This window comes from Apaloderma vittatum, unplaced genomic scaffold (assembly GCF_000703405.1).
Source record: "Apaloderma vittatum isolate BGI_N311 unplaced genomic scaffold, ASM70340v1 scaffold19088, whole genome shotgun sequence".
NCBI lineage: Eukaryota > Metazoa > Chordata > Aves > Trogoniformes > Trogonidae > Apaloderma > Apaloderma vittatum.
The window spans coordinates 64658-80957 of NW_009729557.1; the positions used below are offsets into that span (position 1 = coordinate 64658).

Below are 16300 nucleotides of genomic sequence, written 5' to 3' on the forward strand. Positions count from 1 at the left end.
CAGATCCCTTTCCCAACCACCGCTCCCCAAATCCCAAGACAGAGGGACTCTGTGGTGCAGGGACATACGCATGCTGAGAAAGACCTGAATGAAATGAGACGAGTAGCTATTCCGAGGCAAAAGTGCCTACATGCTACAGCTCACTGGTTGAGGGAAAACTGCAGTGTAAATATGGGTCTCTAATGTGACTACACAACCTTTTTTTTTTTCATATGCATTCCTATTTATGATTGGTTTAATTCATTTAAAGAGTGAAACATTTTACAGTTTTCTATATTAAAATATCAATTACTCAAGATATGATAAAGTCACTAGTAACTATAAAAAATAAGGAAAATCATTGGCAGAAAGTGAATTCATGACTCAAAATGACACAAAAAGCCTATACAATTATTTTAAGTTAAATACCAGTTATGTATTTTTTAGAAAAATTAGTTACAGTGGAAAAGTGGAAGCCCTTGGTATGGGTATAACTTCTGCATTCTTTTCCTGCTGTGGTAATATCTTAAGAAAATAAGAAAAAAAAAAAATCTACATTTTGACAACACACTTAGAAATCCTGGGTCCCCCTCCCTCCTCCCCCACTGGGAATGGATGGCTCAGAGGACTGGTGGTCCGATACAGAATCTTTCACCTGTCCATTAACAGAGTCTGACTAAATTTAGTTGTGTTCTACGTTATTCCCAAATTCATTCAAGACTATAAATTAAGAAACAAATGGGTGGTCTATGTGCAATTATTTAGCAAGTAGTTGTGTACAGCAAGTATCACCACCACCGTTGAAAGTGAATGTGCCCAGAGGATGAACTACATTTTCAATTTTGGAAGCAACCGCTCTGCGAAGAGTAAGGCAGTAGGAAGGAATTTTTCTTTCTGATGTCCCGTTTTGTACAGAGAAGACCTCAAATCTCTACTGTTAACCTTAAACCTCGGAAGGGCATTAAAAACTTTCAGGGTAGGACTTGCAGAAGCGTTCAGCCCTGGCTCGTCTGCTCCTCGGATTTCCAAGGGCTCCCTTTCCAAGGGCTGGCGCAGCACTGAACGCTCCACGAAAACCCTACTCCGAATCGTTACACTAACGATATAGTTCAGATAAACAAAACAGTAAGAGTACAGAGCAACAATGCAGAAGAGTAATCTCCTAGAAGAAAGCCAGGGGGAAGTGAAAAAAAGAAAAAAAAAGAAAAAGAAAAGATTAACTAGCTTTTAAAAAACCCCAAGCCTTCCAAAGGGGGCTGTGTTACCGAAACAGATCTAGGTAGGCTGTGCCTGAGCAGTCTGCCAGCAGAGCACTGCCACGCTGGCACACAGCCTGGTGTAGCTTATTGCTGTTAGACTACAGTTAGTTTTTATTTATTTATTTACTTTAATTTAAAACAATTCAAGTCCTACAAATTATCCTCTCATTGTGAACAGTAACTCCCACCAGAAAAATGTTACAGTAGTGGGGAAAGCATTGGCTCCTTCCTACCCTGGCACACCCCGGGGTGAGCGTTTATAGCAGGATCTCTCACTAAGCATTTTGGCGGGATTGCTGTGATTTCTGGGCTTTTAAGATCCCTTGTGTTTATCTCCCCTTTCAAGAACATTTTGTAGGCTAAAATGCCACCTCCGATTCCATTATAACATTTAAGGTTTGTAGCAAGGAGTAGTTTCCTATTTAGGTTTTATAAGCAGCAGCAAGACAATGTCATGGCATTACAGGGGTAAATGGAGGAAATTTCAAAATCCCATTGCTCTCTCCTCCTTTCCCCTAGCTAGCTGTCATCTTTATCCCCATATCAAAATCCCCCGCCCCACACAAACACCCACTTAAACAAAATATAATAACATTTTCCACTTTTTATTGACGAGGCTACAGCATTTCATTGTCAGAACTGGTGCATGGGGCTAATATCAAGAAGCCAGTCACTCAGAAAACAGCATTTAGGCAATGTTCCCAGGCACATACCAGTATTACAGTGACTATTTTAGGTGGTACAACTGCACCTTCAGAACATTCTAACTTAAATGCTACACTGGGACTTATCAAAGATATACACATACCAATTTTTACTCTTCCTCGCTCAGGACCTTCACCCATAACTAAAATATTAGCAGGTTTCTGTGGAAAAAAAAATAAATATACAATACATATACCACGAAAAACCTAAACATTAGTCTCTGAAAAGTTAGTTAAGCTTTGTTTTGCCAGTTTTAAACCAACTTTGTTTTGACAAAAATGACAAGTTTCTCTGTCACCGTCAAGCTGTGCAAGGACGCAGACACAGGCTTTCCCTGACTGCATCTTCCTCACGTTTCTTCTCAGCGTTGCTGTGCTCCAGCACCAGGCTCCCTAGCTGACACCCCCCTTTCTGCCCTTGACCCCCACGAGCTGGCAGCTGCCGAGCTGCCAAGATTTCTACCAAAATTGCCCCAGATGCTTCTGGCAGGAGGCAGTCCCGTTGCTGCCCATCACCTGCAGCCTCAGCACAGGGATGGGAAGGAACCTCTACTATGTGTTTTGCCCAGGGTCATCAGGCCCATTTGCAGACACAATTTGCATTAAAAAAATAATAAAAATTATACCTGAGGTACAGATTAAACACGACCAAAACACTTTATACTAGAGAGAAAAATCATCTAAATTATTCCTATTTACTAGCATATACCAATTCAGACAGCTGCAACACTGGAAAGCATTGCCTTGGTATTATTTTTCTCTCCATCTTCCCTTTCTTTCTTTTACTAGAGAGGCGAGCTAAATACTTGAACTAGAGTTCAGCTGGTTAGAAACATAACCACTCACTTCTTAATCCTATATTTTCTGCCATTCTCCTTCTCATAATCCGGTCGTGGCATCTGCAGTCAGAGGATTCCTCAAACGCTAACACTGTTTATATAAATCAAATCTGCAGTGTTTATTTGGGGGCGGAAAGGGGGAAGAAATTCATGAAACTCACAACTAAAGCTGAAAATATATACTAGGCTTGTTTTGAAGTGGAGTGATTTAGATACACATTCATACCATAAATCCTGGACAAAACAGGGGCTCCTATTCAGTTGTGAACTGTAAAAATTATGATAAGGCTGAGCTACACCTCTCGCTTTGCTTTCCCAGTTTAAATTGATCTGAAGAAAAAAGCATGCCAGAGCAAGACAGTTTAGGTCACCAAAAAGTTAATACAATAAACCCTAATATCATAGTGTGATTTACCAAACACGCATTCTAGGAAATTCTCAGGACTTCCTGAATTCATCAGGCTCTGCTGTAAACACATTCAAAGAGACAAAAGACCATAATTTGATATCGATCTAAAAGTAATTCATGTCGGGTAAGATACAGTGCAAAAAAATAATAATCCATCAAAATACTTCTTTGAGAAATTTAATTACTACTGCTTATGAAAGGCTCCGACATGGATTTCTGAAACTGTAAAATCCACTTACAAAATATGTAAAAGGAATAGGAGATGTTGCATCTCTTCACTGAGAGCAGGTAAAAGACAGAAGAAAATGTTGTAACTTGACTGTGACCAAAAAGGGAAGATATGTCCCATTATCTTTCCAACAGCAATAACACCAGATCCAGCTTGGGCTGCATTAGCTCAGTGATACACAGAAGAACTTGTGTCCCACACCACCACTCCCTTTTGGGTTTTGCTTGTTTGGGGTTTTTTGTGTTTGGGTTTTGTTTTGTTTTTTAAATAAAGACATATGCTCCAGGTAATTACTGCTTCAACATTAAAGAAATGCTGTATATGGGCACACAGCTCACAGAGCATTCAACATTTCTGGAAAAGTCCTAGAAATAAACAAGCAGCATTAATCTTTAAACTCAGAGTTAATGTCGAGGTTTAAAGCAATACAAACTGCTAGGGAAGAAAGCACATTATTTCACCACATAAACCATTCTATTGCTACGCTGTGACTCAGAGAAAACATGTATATCTTTTACAAAAGCTGCTTCAATATGTCTGGGGTATTTAATATGCTATATGCCTAATAAATATTTTTCCAGTAGAGTTAACAATATATTACACAGGCACTACATTTTTTCAGGTAAATACTACATTGACCTAAAGTATAATTTCCCCCTTGCATTTTTGCAGGTTGGTAATACTCTACAAAAATGTTTGTAACATCCTCATGATGTTTAAAATATTTTACTGTTTGGATTTTGATAGGAACAAGTAGCCACGTTCACACAGACTCTACTACACCAGATGATTAATCAGCACAACACTGGGTAACTATTCCTGCCTCAAAGATCTTCTAGCCTAAGTTAAAGGTAGGTACAGATGAGAAGACAAAGCACAAAGAGATGACAGTACTGATCAGTAAAATAGGTAGCAACAGCTTGATTCACACTCAGATTTTTCTTCCTCTCAGGATTTACACAAAACATTTTAAAATACAGACAATTCAGAAATACGTGTAGGAGTCTTCTAAAGACACAGAATAAAAAAAATCCCTCTGTAGATCTGGAATAAACACTCACAGCAGTTCACCTCTTTCTAGAATTAAATGTCCTTCACTGAAACAGCTCAGAGGACTCTTACTACAGACAAAAATATTTACACAGTTACACAAAATTTTTACACCACATCACAAGTAAAGATTAAAAAAAATTAAATTTTACATCAGAGGTCTTATTCTGAAGGCTACCATTCTTAAAATCATTGCATTAGTAGCATGGGTCAGATATTCTTGTTCAGTATCTTTGACTCAAAGTCCACCATCTGAAGAAAAAAACAACTTCACAGATTTGTCTCTTTGGGCAATCTGTTACACATCAGAAATTTATTTGCAAAGAAAAATAAACAGAAGGAAGAAATCTGGACAAGCTTCAATTTTATTTGTTAAATTTCAGTTTAATTATCTAGAAAAAACTAAAATTTGAAGTGTTTATTCAAATCACTTGGGGCTGAGCAAGTAAAGAAAAAAATCCACCATTTTTATGTTGTGTACTTGAAAACAGCTATCTTTTTTTTATAGCTACAAATGATAAATTTTAAAAAGTCACTCATTTTTGTTCTAATAGAGGCATATTTACTTTTACCATCAAGTAAAATAATTTGCTCATGCCAGACAAATGCAAATGTAAAGCTGTTACGATCCTAACCCGAATGTGAAGAGCCATGCAGTGATGTGCAGCTGAATACTTCAGAGGCCAACAAAACAACTTTCTGACAATCCCACCAAACAAAATTTAAGAAAAAAATCACCCTTATTCCAACCCAACAACCCACTAGCAGGGGAATAATTCATTCTCATGGAAGAATAGCCTTGGGACCATGGCACAGCACTAAATATTTATCTTGTCCTAGATCTGGCTTTGTAGGACTCCTTGTGTGATTCCTAGACAAACCCGAACCTTGTGCATTTAATCACTATTACTGCTGAAGAGAGAACAAAGATCCTCACTGAAATATTCTTAAGCACTTCTAATCTGACCATTATTTGCAAACTGAAAAGAGAAATCCTAAGCAGTAGTCTAATTTCAAATAAAGGAGTGGAAAAAAACAGGGACTATAACAACAAGTTCATAGACCTACGACAAACTTCAGTCCGTCACCTTCCGCCACCTGCCTGACCTGACGCGTGACACTCTGTCCGCCCTGATCTCAAAGTCTCTGATGATGGAGGCTGCATAATTCCCCGGTGATCTAACTCTTTTGCAACGTTTTTCCTTTCCTTCTAACAAGGCAAATGAGGTTACTCCCATTGCCTCTTCTCTTACGCATCAGCAGAAAACCACTCCTTCGCTGTGAGGGCTTCTGATACCTCACAAGATCTACATCTCATTTCAGTTCTCTCACCTACATTAAAAGAACTCTCTTCCACTCAGTGTTTCCTAGTAGGTAGGGCTTTTTCTGGATGTATGATCATTCTTGTTCCTTCCCTCAAGCTGTTCTGCCTTGGGGCACCCGTTTCTTTGAACGCGAGTGCACAGAACTCTGCACTGCTCCTGCCGAGGCTTCGCTAATGCTAAATAAAGCAGAGGGACTGTTTTACGTGACTTGCACAGCATCTTTCACTCTATACAAGCCCAGTATGGTATCTTGTTTTGCCTCACTGTGTAAGGCTAATGATTCATGTTCAGGTTACAAGCCATGCATTTTCTTCACATCTTTTCTGCAGGAATATTACCGATGTTGAGCTTTATTTATTTATTTTTAATTGTTGTTCCATCTGAACAAACATTGCAGCCACATACTGCTTCTTCACATATGCTGAAAATGTTTGTGTTCATTCAGAGGGGGAAACTCAGACTTTACAACTTATTTTGTTTTCTATTTTGAAGATAAAAATGCAAACAACATGAAAATTACACCAATCTATGTCTTGATGAGATGTGATCGTATCAAAAAAAGACAGCATAACAGCAAGTTATTCATAGGAGTGGGAGATGATTACTTATTCTGTGTCTGCATACTAGATGTCTGGAAATCACAGGACACATTCTTGCTGCTGGGTCCTCCTCCTCCTTTCCACTAAGTTTTACTCATCAAATCACTGAGGAAAACAACGGCATTTTTGGACTGCTTAACCACTGCCATCTTAGTACTTTTAAGCATTAAACCAGGTCTGTGGGAACTCCAGGTATTTTTTGCTGTTAGGCTGTTTCTGAACTCATTAGTTTTCAAAGGTTAATTTTAAACATACCCATCAAAGGGTAACCAAAATTCCCATGAATTATCTGTGGTACTAAAATGTAAATGCACAAAAACTTATTAACTGTTTGCAGCAGTCCCATGTATTTCTTATTAACAGATTCACCCTCTTCATACTAAACCTTATTATAAGGTGCATTAAAACAGAGGTATCACCTTAACAAATTTTCATTTGTGTAATCCCATATTTAAAGAGTTTGGCTTATAAATCATTACTCAGTAGAGGGTTCACAGTGGTGGGGTGCATCGCACCAGTGACTTTTGTTAACCACTAATATTTGTGCATGGATAGTGGCTGTAAGACTTGTTTTCAGAACTGGTCATCTCACCCATTGTTACCTGTGATAAGCCAAAATAATTGTGAAAAAAGTATAACACTGGTTTTAATCTAAAGGCAATTTAACTTTAAAAGAACAATACTAAACAAACTGCTTTTATGCCTAAATTATTTTGCTTTTGCAGTCATGGCCTCAACAATGATTCTATTAAGATTTAGAATGAATGACTTCTAATATTTTAGACTTCAAAGTATTATATTAAACAACACCGGAACAGATTCAAATGCAAAACGCCACAATCAATACAAAAAAAAATTCAACCTCTTCAGCTCTATGCGAACAAGTGCCTGAGAAGCGTGAAACAAGTTAAAAATGTCTTGCTGTGAAGTTTGTGATTCAGGTGTATGGGACAAAAATGAAAAAGGTTTTGAAAGACAAATGCAAGAGCTTAACCAAGCTGTAGCCTGCTTGGAAGAGCAGTTCTGTGACACAGCCTTCAGACAGCCTTGCAAAATTACATCCCATCTCAGGGCCTATGTATGACCCACAAAACATTGATGCTTCTTAAGGGGCATCTGTTTTAACAACCGTGTTGATCTTCAAGTAATCATAACATACATCAAGACTTTTTGTTATTATCAAGGTGGGATGCTCTCCTGGTGCATTTTTAGGGATTGGAAGTGACTTTTCTTGAACATTTTACCGTGAAAGAAAGCAGTTCAATTTTCTTTCCCCTTTGAACAGAACCAACTACTTCAATGCTAAATAGTACTTTAGCACAATGGAACTGTCAATACTATCATTTGAATATGGTTGTATCAGCCCTTTTCCGCAGTTAATATATTTCCTTGAATTCAAAGATGTGAATTCACAATTAAGATAATTTCAGTTGCATTTATTAATTGAATTGGGGTTTTAAAACAAATTATCTTCAAAAGACCACCACAAACACTGGTAAAAACAATAGCTCCACAGAATTCAACACGTATTAAATATAAACAACAAAATCTTTTTAAATAAAAGTAACACATGAATTGTGAAAAGCACTAGAAAATCTATTTTAATACTTTCTGTTAATTATCTTCTTAAAGAACATCTCAGAGCCATTTAAAAAAAAATTAGATCAAGCATCTAAACAAAATCTCATTAAACCCAGGAACCATTAAATTTACAAATAACAGCCAAACAAATCCCCAAAACCTAAATTATCAAAGCACACATGCTGAAAAATTTTTAAGGACAGAAAGTATTTGGATAGGGTAGAAGATAGAGGAATGCCACATCTCTGCCAAGGAGGCCTTCTGCTAGCCTCCATCACGATATTTTCTCTCTGGTTCAGGCTGATGAAAGCTGTTGGCCTCACTATTACATTTTTATGCTCTGAACACACTCCAAGAATTTCCTTCCATTGCTGTCCCTCAATTACTGCCAACTTGGGGCAATGTAACTTATTAAAGCCCGTACACAGCCTAGTACACAGACTTTTCTGTCGCTTCCACTGGAACTGAATTCAAGTTGAAATGGGAAAAAAAAAGGTAACTTTTCAGGCCAACTTTCCCACTCCCTGAGAATGTACATCAGGACAAGCTGCTGGGTGGTGATTTTCTGTATTAAGTGTCCAAGGATGGAAAGATGGATATCATATGCAAAAACATTATTATAGCAGGAAAATCTAACATGTCAAGTATCATTAACACATTCAAAAGTGTAATAACAAAGCTAAAACAAGTAGTGTTGCAGAAATGTATTTCCCGTGGGTTTTGCTACACAAGCAACTCCTCTGTCCATCGGCCAGGATGACTCTGGGTGCTGCGGACACATCAGAGCAAGATTAAGGGCAAGAAGAAAGTGTGCACTGAAAATGTTTTTTAAGTACTACAGTATTCTGGACAGAACTCAGTCTCCTGTTTCAATTTAGAGTTCTGCCTCCCAAGAGAGGATATCCAGTGGGTAATAACAACGCCGAGCATTGGTTTTGCTCGCTCCTTTTGCTGAAGCAGCTTCCACAGTTTGACAGGCATTCAGTAGGGCTGTCATCTCATACTTTCTAAGACTTTCATACACAAGAAAACTGCCTTTCTTACTCTTTGCTGTGCATGCATACCATATGTGGTAGCCCATGCCATTCTCCTTAATATCCCTATTTTATTTTTGGTTTTGATTTAACTAGTACTCTCATCACTTCTGTATCACTCTACTTGTACTGACTAATGTGCAACTCTTCCTGTTCTGGATGAAAGGAAAAAAAATAAATAAAGCCTATACGCTTTATTCCTTCACACTTTCTAGTGGTTGTCCGGGCTTTATGTTTACTTGCTACTCTGTGTGTATTTCAAACATGCCCCAAAGATCACAATTTGTGTCAGTCGTGTTCAGAGCAAGTCAAATAAAGTTGAGAGTTCATACAGAGAAAGCTTTTATATGGCATAAGTGTGCCCTATTTATGAGGGGAATTCTTCACAGGCTAAAGAGTTAATTTGCGTTGTCCTCTGAATAACGACTACAGATCATTCATATAGGATTTTATTTCTAAAGCAAGATGCAGACAAAACAATTATTATGGCTATTTTTTGTATTTTGGATAATTTATGTTACTGTCTTCCACAGCATTTTACACAGCTATTACTTTGCCACAACTTTAACAAGGTATTTAGTACTCAAAAAACCAACAAAACTGCAAACTGCATCTAATTGTTTCTAAAATCACACTCCAGGGCTTTCACAAAATCTTACTGCAGGATTTTTATTGACTAAGCTTACTTCTAAGGTATATTTACGATCAAAGAAGTTCTGGTCCTCCGTACCTCTCTCATGTCAGAACCAAAGTTGTGCTGATGCTTTTTCCATCTGGCTAGTACAGCCCATTACCTTTACAACAGGAATTAAGTGTGAAGTTTCTGGAATGCCTTTCTTCTACAGAAATCTTACCTGTATTTGTATCCACGTATCTGGATATGAGAGTTATCTCAGTCAGTTTATCCATCACTGCTGCGTGACAATGCACCGAGATGACTGAGCTAAGCCTCCAACAGCAAAGGCTTACTCATGTTACTCTCTTTCCAGCACCATAATCAGCTATCTGTCCATCTTGCAAGCCAGCACATTTAAAATAAAAAAAGGCTAGTAACATAAGAAGTTTAAAGCTACAGACAAGAAAGAAATCTAGTATAGTCTGCACATCAGATAATGTACATGCATCCCCAAAATGTCAGCTAATTTGGGTAGGACTATTGCTATTAAACAGAAAAAGAGACTCATACTACTTAAAATCCTCATATATACACATACACATATATACAAAAATTATCTACACATTAGGTATCTATATATGAATGATAATTCTCAAGACATTACTTACATTACACCCATATAATTCTCATAACATCATTCTACTTCAGTTACTTATCTATTTAACCCTGTAATTTAAAAAAGTCAAAATATTTCTAAGCTTGGAAAACAGAATAGTAAAAACATTCTACCAAATCCAAATTTGACAAAACAGCCCTTGAAGGAATGAGCCCTCTTTAAACAAAGAACGCTAGTTCTGCATGAGGGCATCCCGCTTTGTGAGAAGTGCTGAAGTTCAAGACTGAATGATGAGTAACTACACTTCATAGGAAGGTACCTCCTTTGCAGTATTCAAAAATCCTCAGCTACTGATACATAAGAAAGCAGAATATTCTCTAGTATTCCAATAAAAATATATATTTTATATATAGTGAAATATAGAAAAGTTCCCAAATCTTTATTTTTGTTATGAAGGCAGTGTTCACCTGGCCATCTTTCCATACATCCCAAAAGCTACATCCTGCTGCTCTTTCTCCTCCCTTCCGCTCACATTTTTCATATTGCATCACAGAACGAAGTTAGCACAGGTTTTAAAAGACATTCTCTTTGCAAATGACTTCTTTTCTAAAGCACTTGTGAGGGCAGCATAAAAGGGCTGTGAGACTGCTGCAGTAACAACCACTAAATGAATTTATTACTGACTGAAAATGCCAAATTTTGCACATACGAAGGGATGGGATATCTCTAAGCTGCCCGACAATTTTGGGGAGCTGACTAAAAGTCTTCAGAGCACCGCATTTCAACACCAGACAAACTGATAGTCAGACCTTTTGGAAACACATGCAGAAGATAATGAAAGGCTAAAAAAAATTAGTCATCTTTAAGATACCTAAATAAGGCTGGACTTGACAATCAAGTAAACGAGGCTTTGAACAGAAGCAGCAGTCTAAGAGAGGTGGATTTGGAAAATTTTCTTGAAATTGCGAGATTTCCAACCTCTCCTTGCATGCCCATTTTCATTTGAATCAAGTTTATACAAAAGCTTTTTACTTGCAATCAGAAAAATACCTACTAAAATTACCTCTATTCTTACTATAAATAGGAATCTAACAGCATTGTGTGGTAAGATTATCAAGAACTTTTATGATCAGCTTTCCATTTTTGCTAAACACTGGTTGTTTAGGTAAAAATTATTTTCAGGTGTATGTGCCATTTTACATCATAAGTCTTTGAGTTTTACTCTATCCTTTCACAACCCTTACTTAAAACTTGTTAATGACCTTGCTTATTATGATCTGAGGCTAAAGGAGATCAGCCTGTAAAACACTATGAAAGATTATATTCCTATTCAAGAATTGCTTGAATGGAGATGGTCTGTGAATAAAAAAAAATAATCTGTTCATTATCTTAAAAGAAAACCAATTTACAAAATAACCAGGAATACTTGCAATAAAGACTTAAATACAACAAGAGAAGTACACTGAATATTGTATTTTCATTTATCTTTTCCATTTGATTTCAGTGTTTTAGCACAATAGGAATAGTATTCCAGCTAAGAATAAAAGACAGAGCTAATCTAAGAGAGGTGTAAAATATGAATCTTTATAACACTTCAACTTACAGAACTGAAAAATTTTTTCATCTCTCAAGACTTGGGTATCTCATTCAAGAAACAGTGCAGTTACAGAAGAGCTTCATACCCTAAGTTGGTTCCTACCCTGACCCAGTAGAAATACATTTTTTTGTTTTACAAACACAGCTTTTCAAAAAACTTTTGAGGATACATCATGGTTTTTTTCCTTAAGAAAAGAAAATGGCACCATGTCCTCCTTCTTAACAGTCAAGACACATCACAAAAATGTCCTCCTTCATGGCAAGAGTTTTGTATTTCACTTCCTTCTTCTCATTGTTCCTTATGCCATATGAGCTATTTGATCTTTCATGTTCTTCTTATATTTGACCCCACCTCTCCCTCCACCAGTTACTCTTCTACTGATTTGTCATGAGCTGGATTTTAGGTTTTTAAAAAGCAGTAATTGAATTTTTCAAGACAGATTAAACGGCAAAGATCTAAACACACTCATAGAATGGCTGAGGCTGGAAGGCACCTCTAGAAATTATCTGCCAGTTTGTTGAGGGTGTGCTCTGATTCGCCTTGTCCAGGTTCTCAGTGATTACAGTCACAGCCCTTGGGAGACTCCACTCATGAGTGGTCTCCAGTTGAACTTTGTGGCACCGATCACAACCCTTTGAGCCCATCAACTCAGCAGCTTTCAATCCATCTCACTTGACCTAGTCTGTGCTTCATTTGTTTGTGTACAAGGATGCTACGGGACACAGCGTCGAAAAGTCTTATTAAATCAAGCAACGTCCCCTACTCTTCCCCCATCCAGCCATTGAAGGGTTTCAGGTTGGCTAAGCATGATTTCCCCTTCACGAATCCATGCTGACTATTGCCAGTCACCTTCATGTCTTTCAAATGTTTGTAAATGGCTTCCAGGAGGATTTGATTCATCACATTCCCAGTGATCAAGGCAAGAGTGACTGGCATGTAATTTCCCACATCCTCCTTCTTGCCTTTTTTAAAGGCTGGAGTGACATTTGCTTTTTTCCTCTCAGGAATCTCCTGATTGCTATGACCTTTCAAAGAGAATGGCCGCACAACAATATGCTTATATGAAGCAAATGATTTTATATATCTCTATAAGCTTCTCTACAGTGAATACAAAGATCTAAGCAGTGATGCATTCTACTTTTCTGACTGAAAAGCTGGTCGTACTGCAGCAACACACTCTGTATTTCTAGTGTCAAATCTGCATTTGTACAAAGTTGGCAGACATTACTCAGTCAAGAGCTTGACTTAACAGGCCACTACCAACAATAATGTCCAAGATGAAAGCAAGCCAAATGGGTTCTCATCTGCACAGCAGTTATTTTTAAAAAAAAAAAAAAAAAAGTTTCGGTTTCTGAGGGTTTGGGTTTTTTTTGTCACTGGCACGAGCATGGAATACTGAATTTTGCAGCCTCTTCTGATCATTTCTACACTTTGATTAGCTACTGGTTTGAAAGTTTAATCTAAGACACGAAGAAAACGCTCAGAAAAGAAGGCACAGGAGTAACCATGTTCCTTGTAAATAGGAGCATGAAAAAACATTGGATAATGTTAATTTAGCTATAGAATATTTACAATTATAGTAAATCACAACTCACAGCAAAGCATGTTAGTACAGTCTATGCAAGAGAACAAAGTTCTGCCACACATGTTTTGTGATCTCATGAAAGCACACACATAACGAAAAACACCTTGAAAACAAAAATCTTGTGAAATACAGGAACAGATACCCAAAACAGTGATTAGGTTTAGGCTGGCCTTTTTTTTTTCTCCTTTGAAAGCAAATCTCCAGTAACTCATTACAATATCTTTCAGGAAATAACACCTATTATCTGCTTATAGACTTACACAGGGCAGAAGATCCCTATGCGGTTAAAAGCTGCTAACTTCTCTCTGTGAGTGTGCACAGGTTTTCCTACTATTTATTTCTAAGCATTTAGGTTAATTTTTTCAAATGACCACAGCTTTGAAAGCACTAGAGCAGGACTGAAGCCTTGTATTTCTGAAATAAACCTTGAATATTGACAAGGGATTCAAGAACTCTAATGTGGAAAATGGTAAATTGACAGCTTAAACCGTATACTTAAGTGATTCACAGTCAGAGCCCAGAAAGTGACTAAGATGTTGTCTACAAAAAACCTCACCCTGGCAGTAGCTTTTCCTCATTTATTGTTTAAAGAGCAGCTTTAATGTTCCCGCTAATCCCAAACCTGGCAGCAGGTATCCTTGGGAAGAGTCCAGGTCCCAGGAAGCTACATTCCAACTGTATTAAAGTTTGTCTGCCTGAAAGCTTATTAAAAAACAGTGTTCATCCCACAGCAGCAGTTTAGCTGAGCTGCACACTAGGAAGGCGTTAAATAGGCCGCAAAATCCTCTGCTAGCGCTAGTTTGCAAATGTTCACGTCCACAGCAATGCAACCCCAGACTAACTGGGACCTGAATGTAACTGACCAAAATTAAGAGATTGTCATTCCTTTGGCAGGAGACAGCAGGAGGGGACTGGGAAGCAGAAGCCCAGCACTTGTTACTCATTTCCATACCCGGCTTGCCAAGTGGCAATTCATCTGTTCATCCCCCAGTCACACCACAGACAAAGAAACAGGCCAGGGAAGTGAGTCTGAAAATCTGGGAACAAAAAAAATGTTTCATCATAGTGTCTCAGCTAAGATTTGTGAGATTTCCTTTGGGTTTTGTGGGTATTTTTTTGTCCAGGAGGGCATCAAAAATGATCAAAAGGGCTGGAGCACCCACCCATGAAGGCAGACTGAGAGGGTTGGGATTGTTCAGCCTGGAGAAGAGAAGGCTCCAGGAAGACCTTCTAGCAGCCTTCCAGTACCTGAGGGGGGCTACAGGAAAGCTGGGGAGGGACTGTTCACAAGGGTGTGTAGCAACAGGATGAGAGGCAATGGTTTAAACTAGAGCAGGGTACATTTATATCAGATGTTAGAAAAAACTTCTTGACAATGAGGGCGGTGAGACACTGGCACAGGTTGCCCAGAGAGGTGGTGGAGGCTCCATCCCTGGAGACATTCGAGGTCAGGCTTGATGGGGCTCTGAGCAACCTAATCTGGTGAAAGATGTCCCTGCTCACTGCAGAGGGGTTGGACTAGATGACCTTTAAAGATTCCTGCCAACCCAAACCATTTTACGATTCTAGGGTTCTATTCTATGATTTTTGTTTAGGGGTAGATCTGAGTCCATTTTGTTCAGGGTGGTGGTATGTTGTTAAGCATTGCTGCACCACTTGAGTGCTTTAGATAATTTCAGTGCAAAATCTGATATTAATTTAAATTGCAGACTAATCTTACTGTCACCAGACAAAATCAGTGGAGGAGTACTCACGTCTTAGCTGAGACTGGATCCTGACTGCGTGCACAGGAGTACTACAAACTAATATTTAATGAAGACACACTTTCAAATGCTAACAGCCATGGCATAGAAGTTGGTATAACATGCAAATGGACCTCTACTATGAGTCCATTACTAGAAGAAATCTTCCAAGCTGCAAAGTCCATCCTCTCCTCTCACTGTTGAGGTTGCAGACTGATGAAAGCTGATCTATAGCCAGTCTTCTGCTTATGCTTATTTTTAGAGTGCAATAAGAACTTTGAGTAAAGGAAGAAGTCCAATAGCTGGATATCATAAAGCAGAAAAAATACTAGGAAAAGTCGTCAGCAAAATGCAGTATTTTTCAAGCATGCTTGACAACTAAATTCAAAATATTATTAAAACTATAATTGATGCACTTTGTGGCAATTACATGAAGTGTTCTTATTTCCTTCCTGCTATAGTCAGAGCATGAATAAACAATCTGCTTTCTACTGTTCTCAGTCATGAAATTAAAAAAAGCTGACGAATATGCAAGTCAAATAAGACATTTTAAAAGGACTGACATTTATTTGTTGAAAAATTTTACTGGTATGTTTCAAAGGCTTATGGGAAAGCTAACTACTCAAGCACAGCAGTATTCAAAGGTAACAAATATGATCAACAGCTCCCTTGCTCTCATGGAAATAGTGAATTGGCTTTCATGTAACCAGTGAAAGAAAAAAAAAACCACAAAAAAAACCCCCAAAATTGAACAGCAAATAGAGTTAACTATTTAAATAGTTATTGCTAAGATTTGTATGCGTTTCCTCAGTAAGAGACAAACCATGACTAGAAAAGAAGACCACAGAAGACAATTATTGTCTACTACAGTTTTTAGTTTCATACAGAATACAGTTACTTTTACAAATCTTATATGAATTGGAATTCTTCAATTCTACTTCAGTCTAAGTTTATGTGATTTTAATAGTCATCCAGCTTTACTGCCCAATTTGAGAATGCTAGCAAGAAAGGAGTTACTTTGTCATATTTTGTTTCTGATTGCAGAAGTCAAGATCTCAAAAAAAAAAGCCCCTCCAAAACATTACCTACCTAAATACTAACTTAATTAAGACATCTCAAAAAAAAAAACAAAACCA

The 16300-nt window shown here is 37.8% G+C and overlaps 1 protein-coding gene across 1 annotated transcript in view; it reads right to left on the minus strand.

Moving 5' to 3' along the window:
* CDK8 (cyclin-dependent kinase 8) overlaps nucleotides 1–16300 on the minus strand; it is a gene marked incomplete at its 5' end in the record, with an annotated part of 43104 nt that overhangs the window by 20774 nt on the left and 6030 nt on the right. The window contains one exon of the mRNA XM_009874496.1: nucleotides 2047–2104. Coding sequence (XP_009872798.1) covers nucleotides 2047–2104 — 58 coding nt within the window. The remainder of the gene's footprint in view (nucleotides 1–2046; nucleotides 2105–16300) is intronic.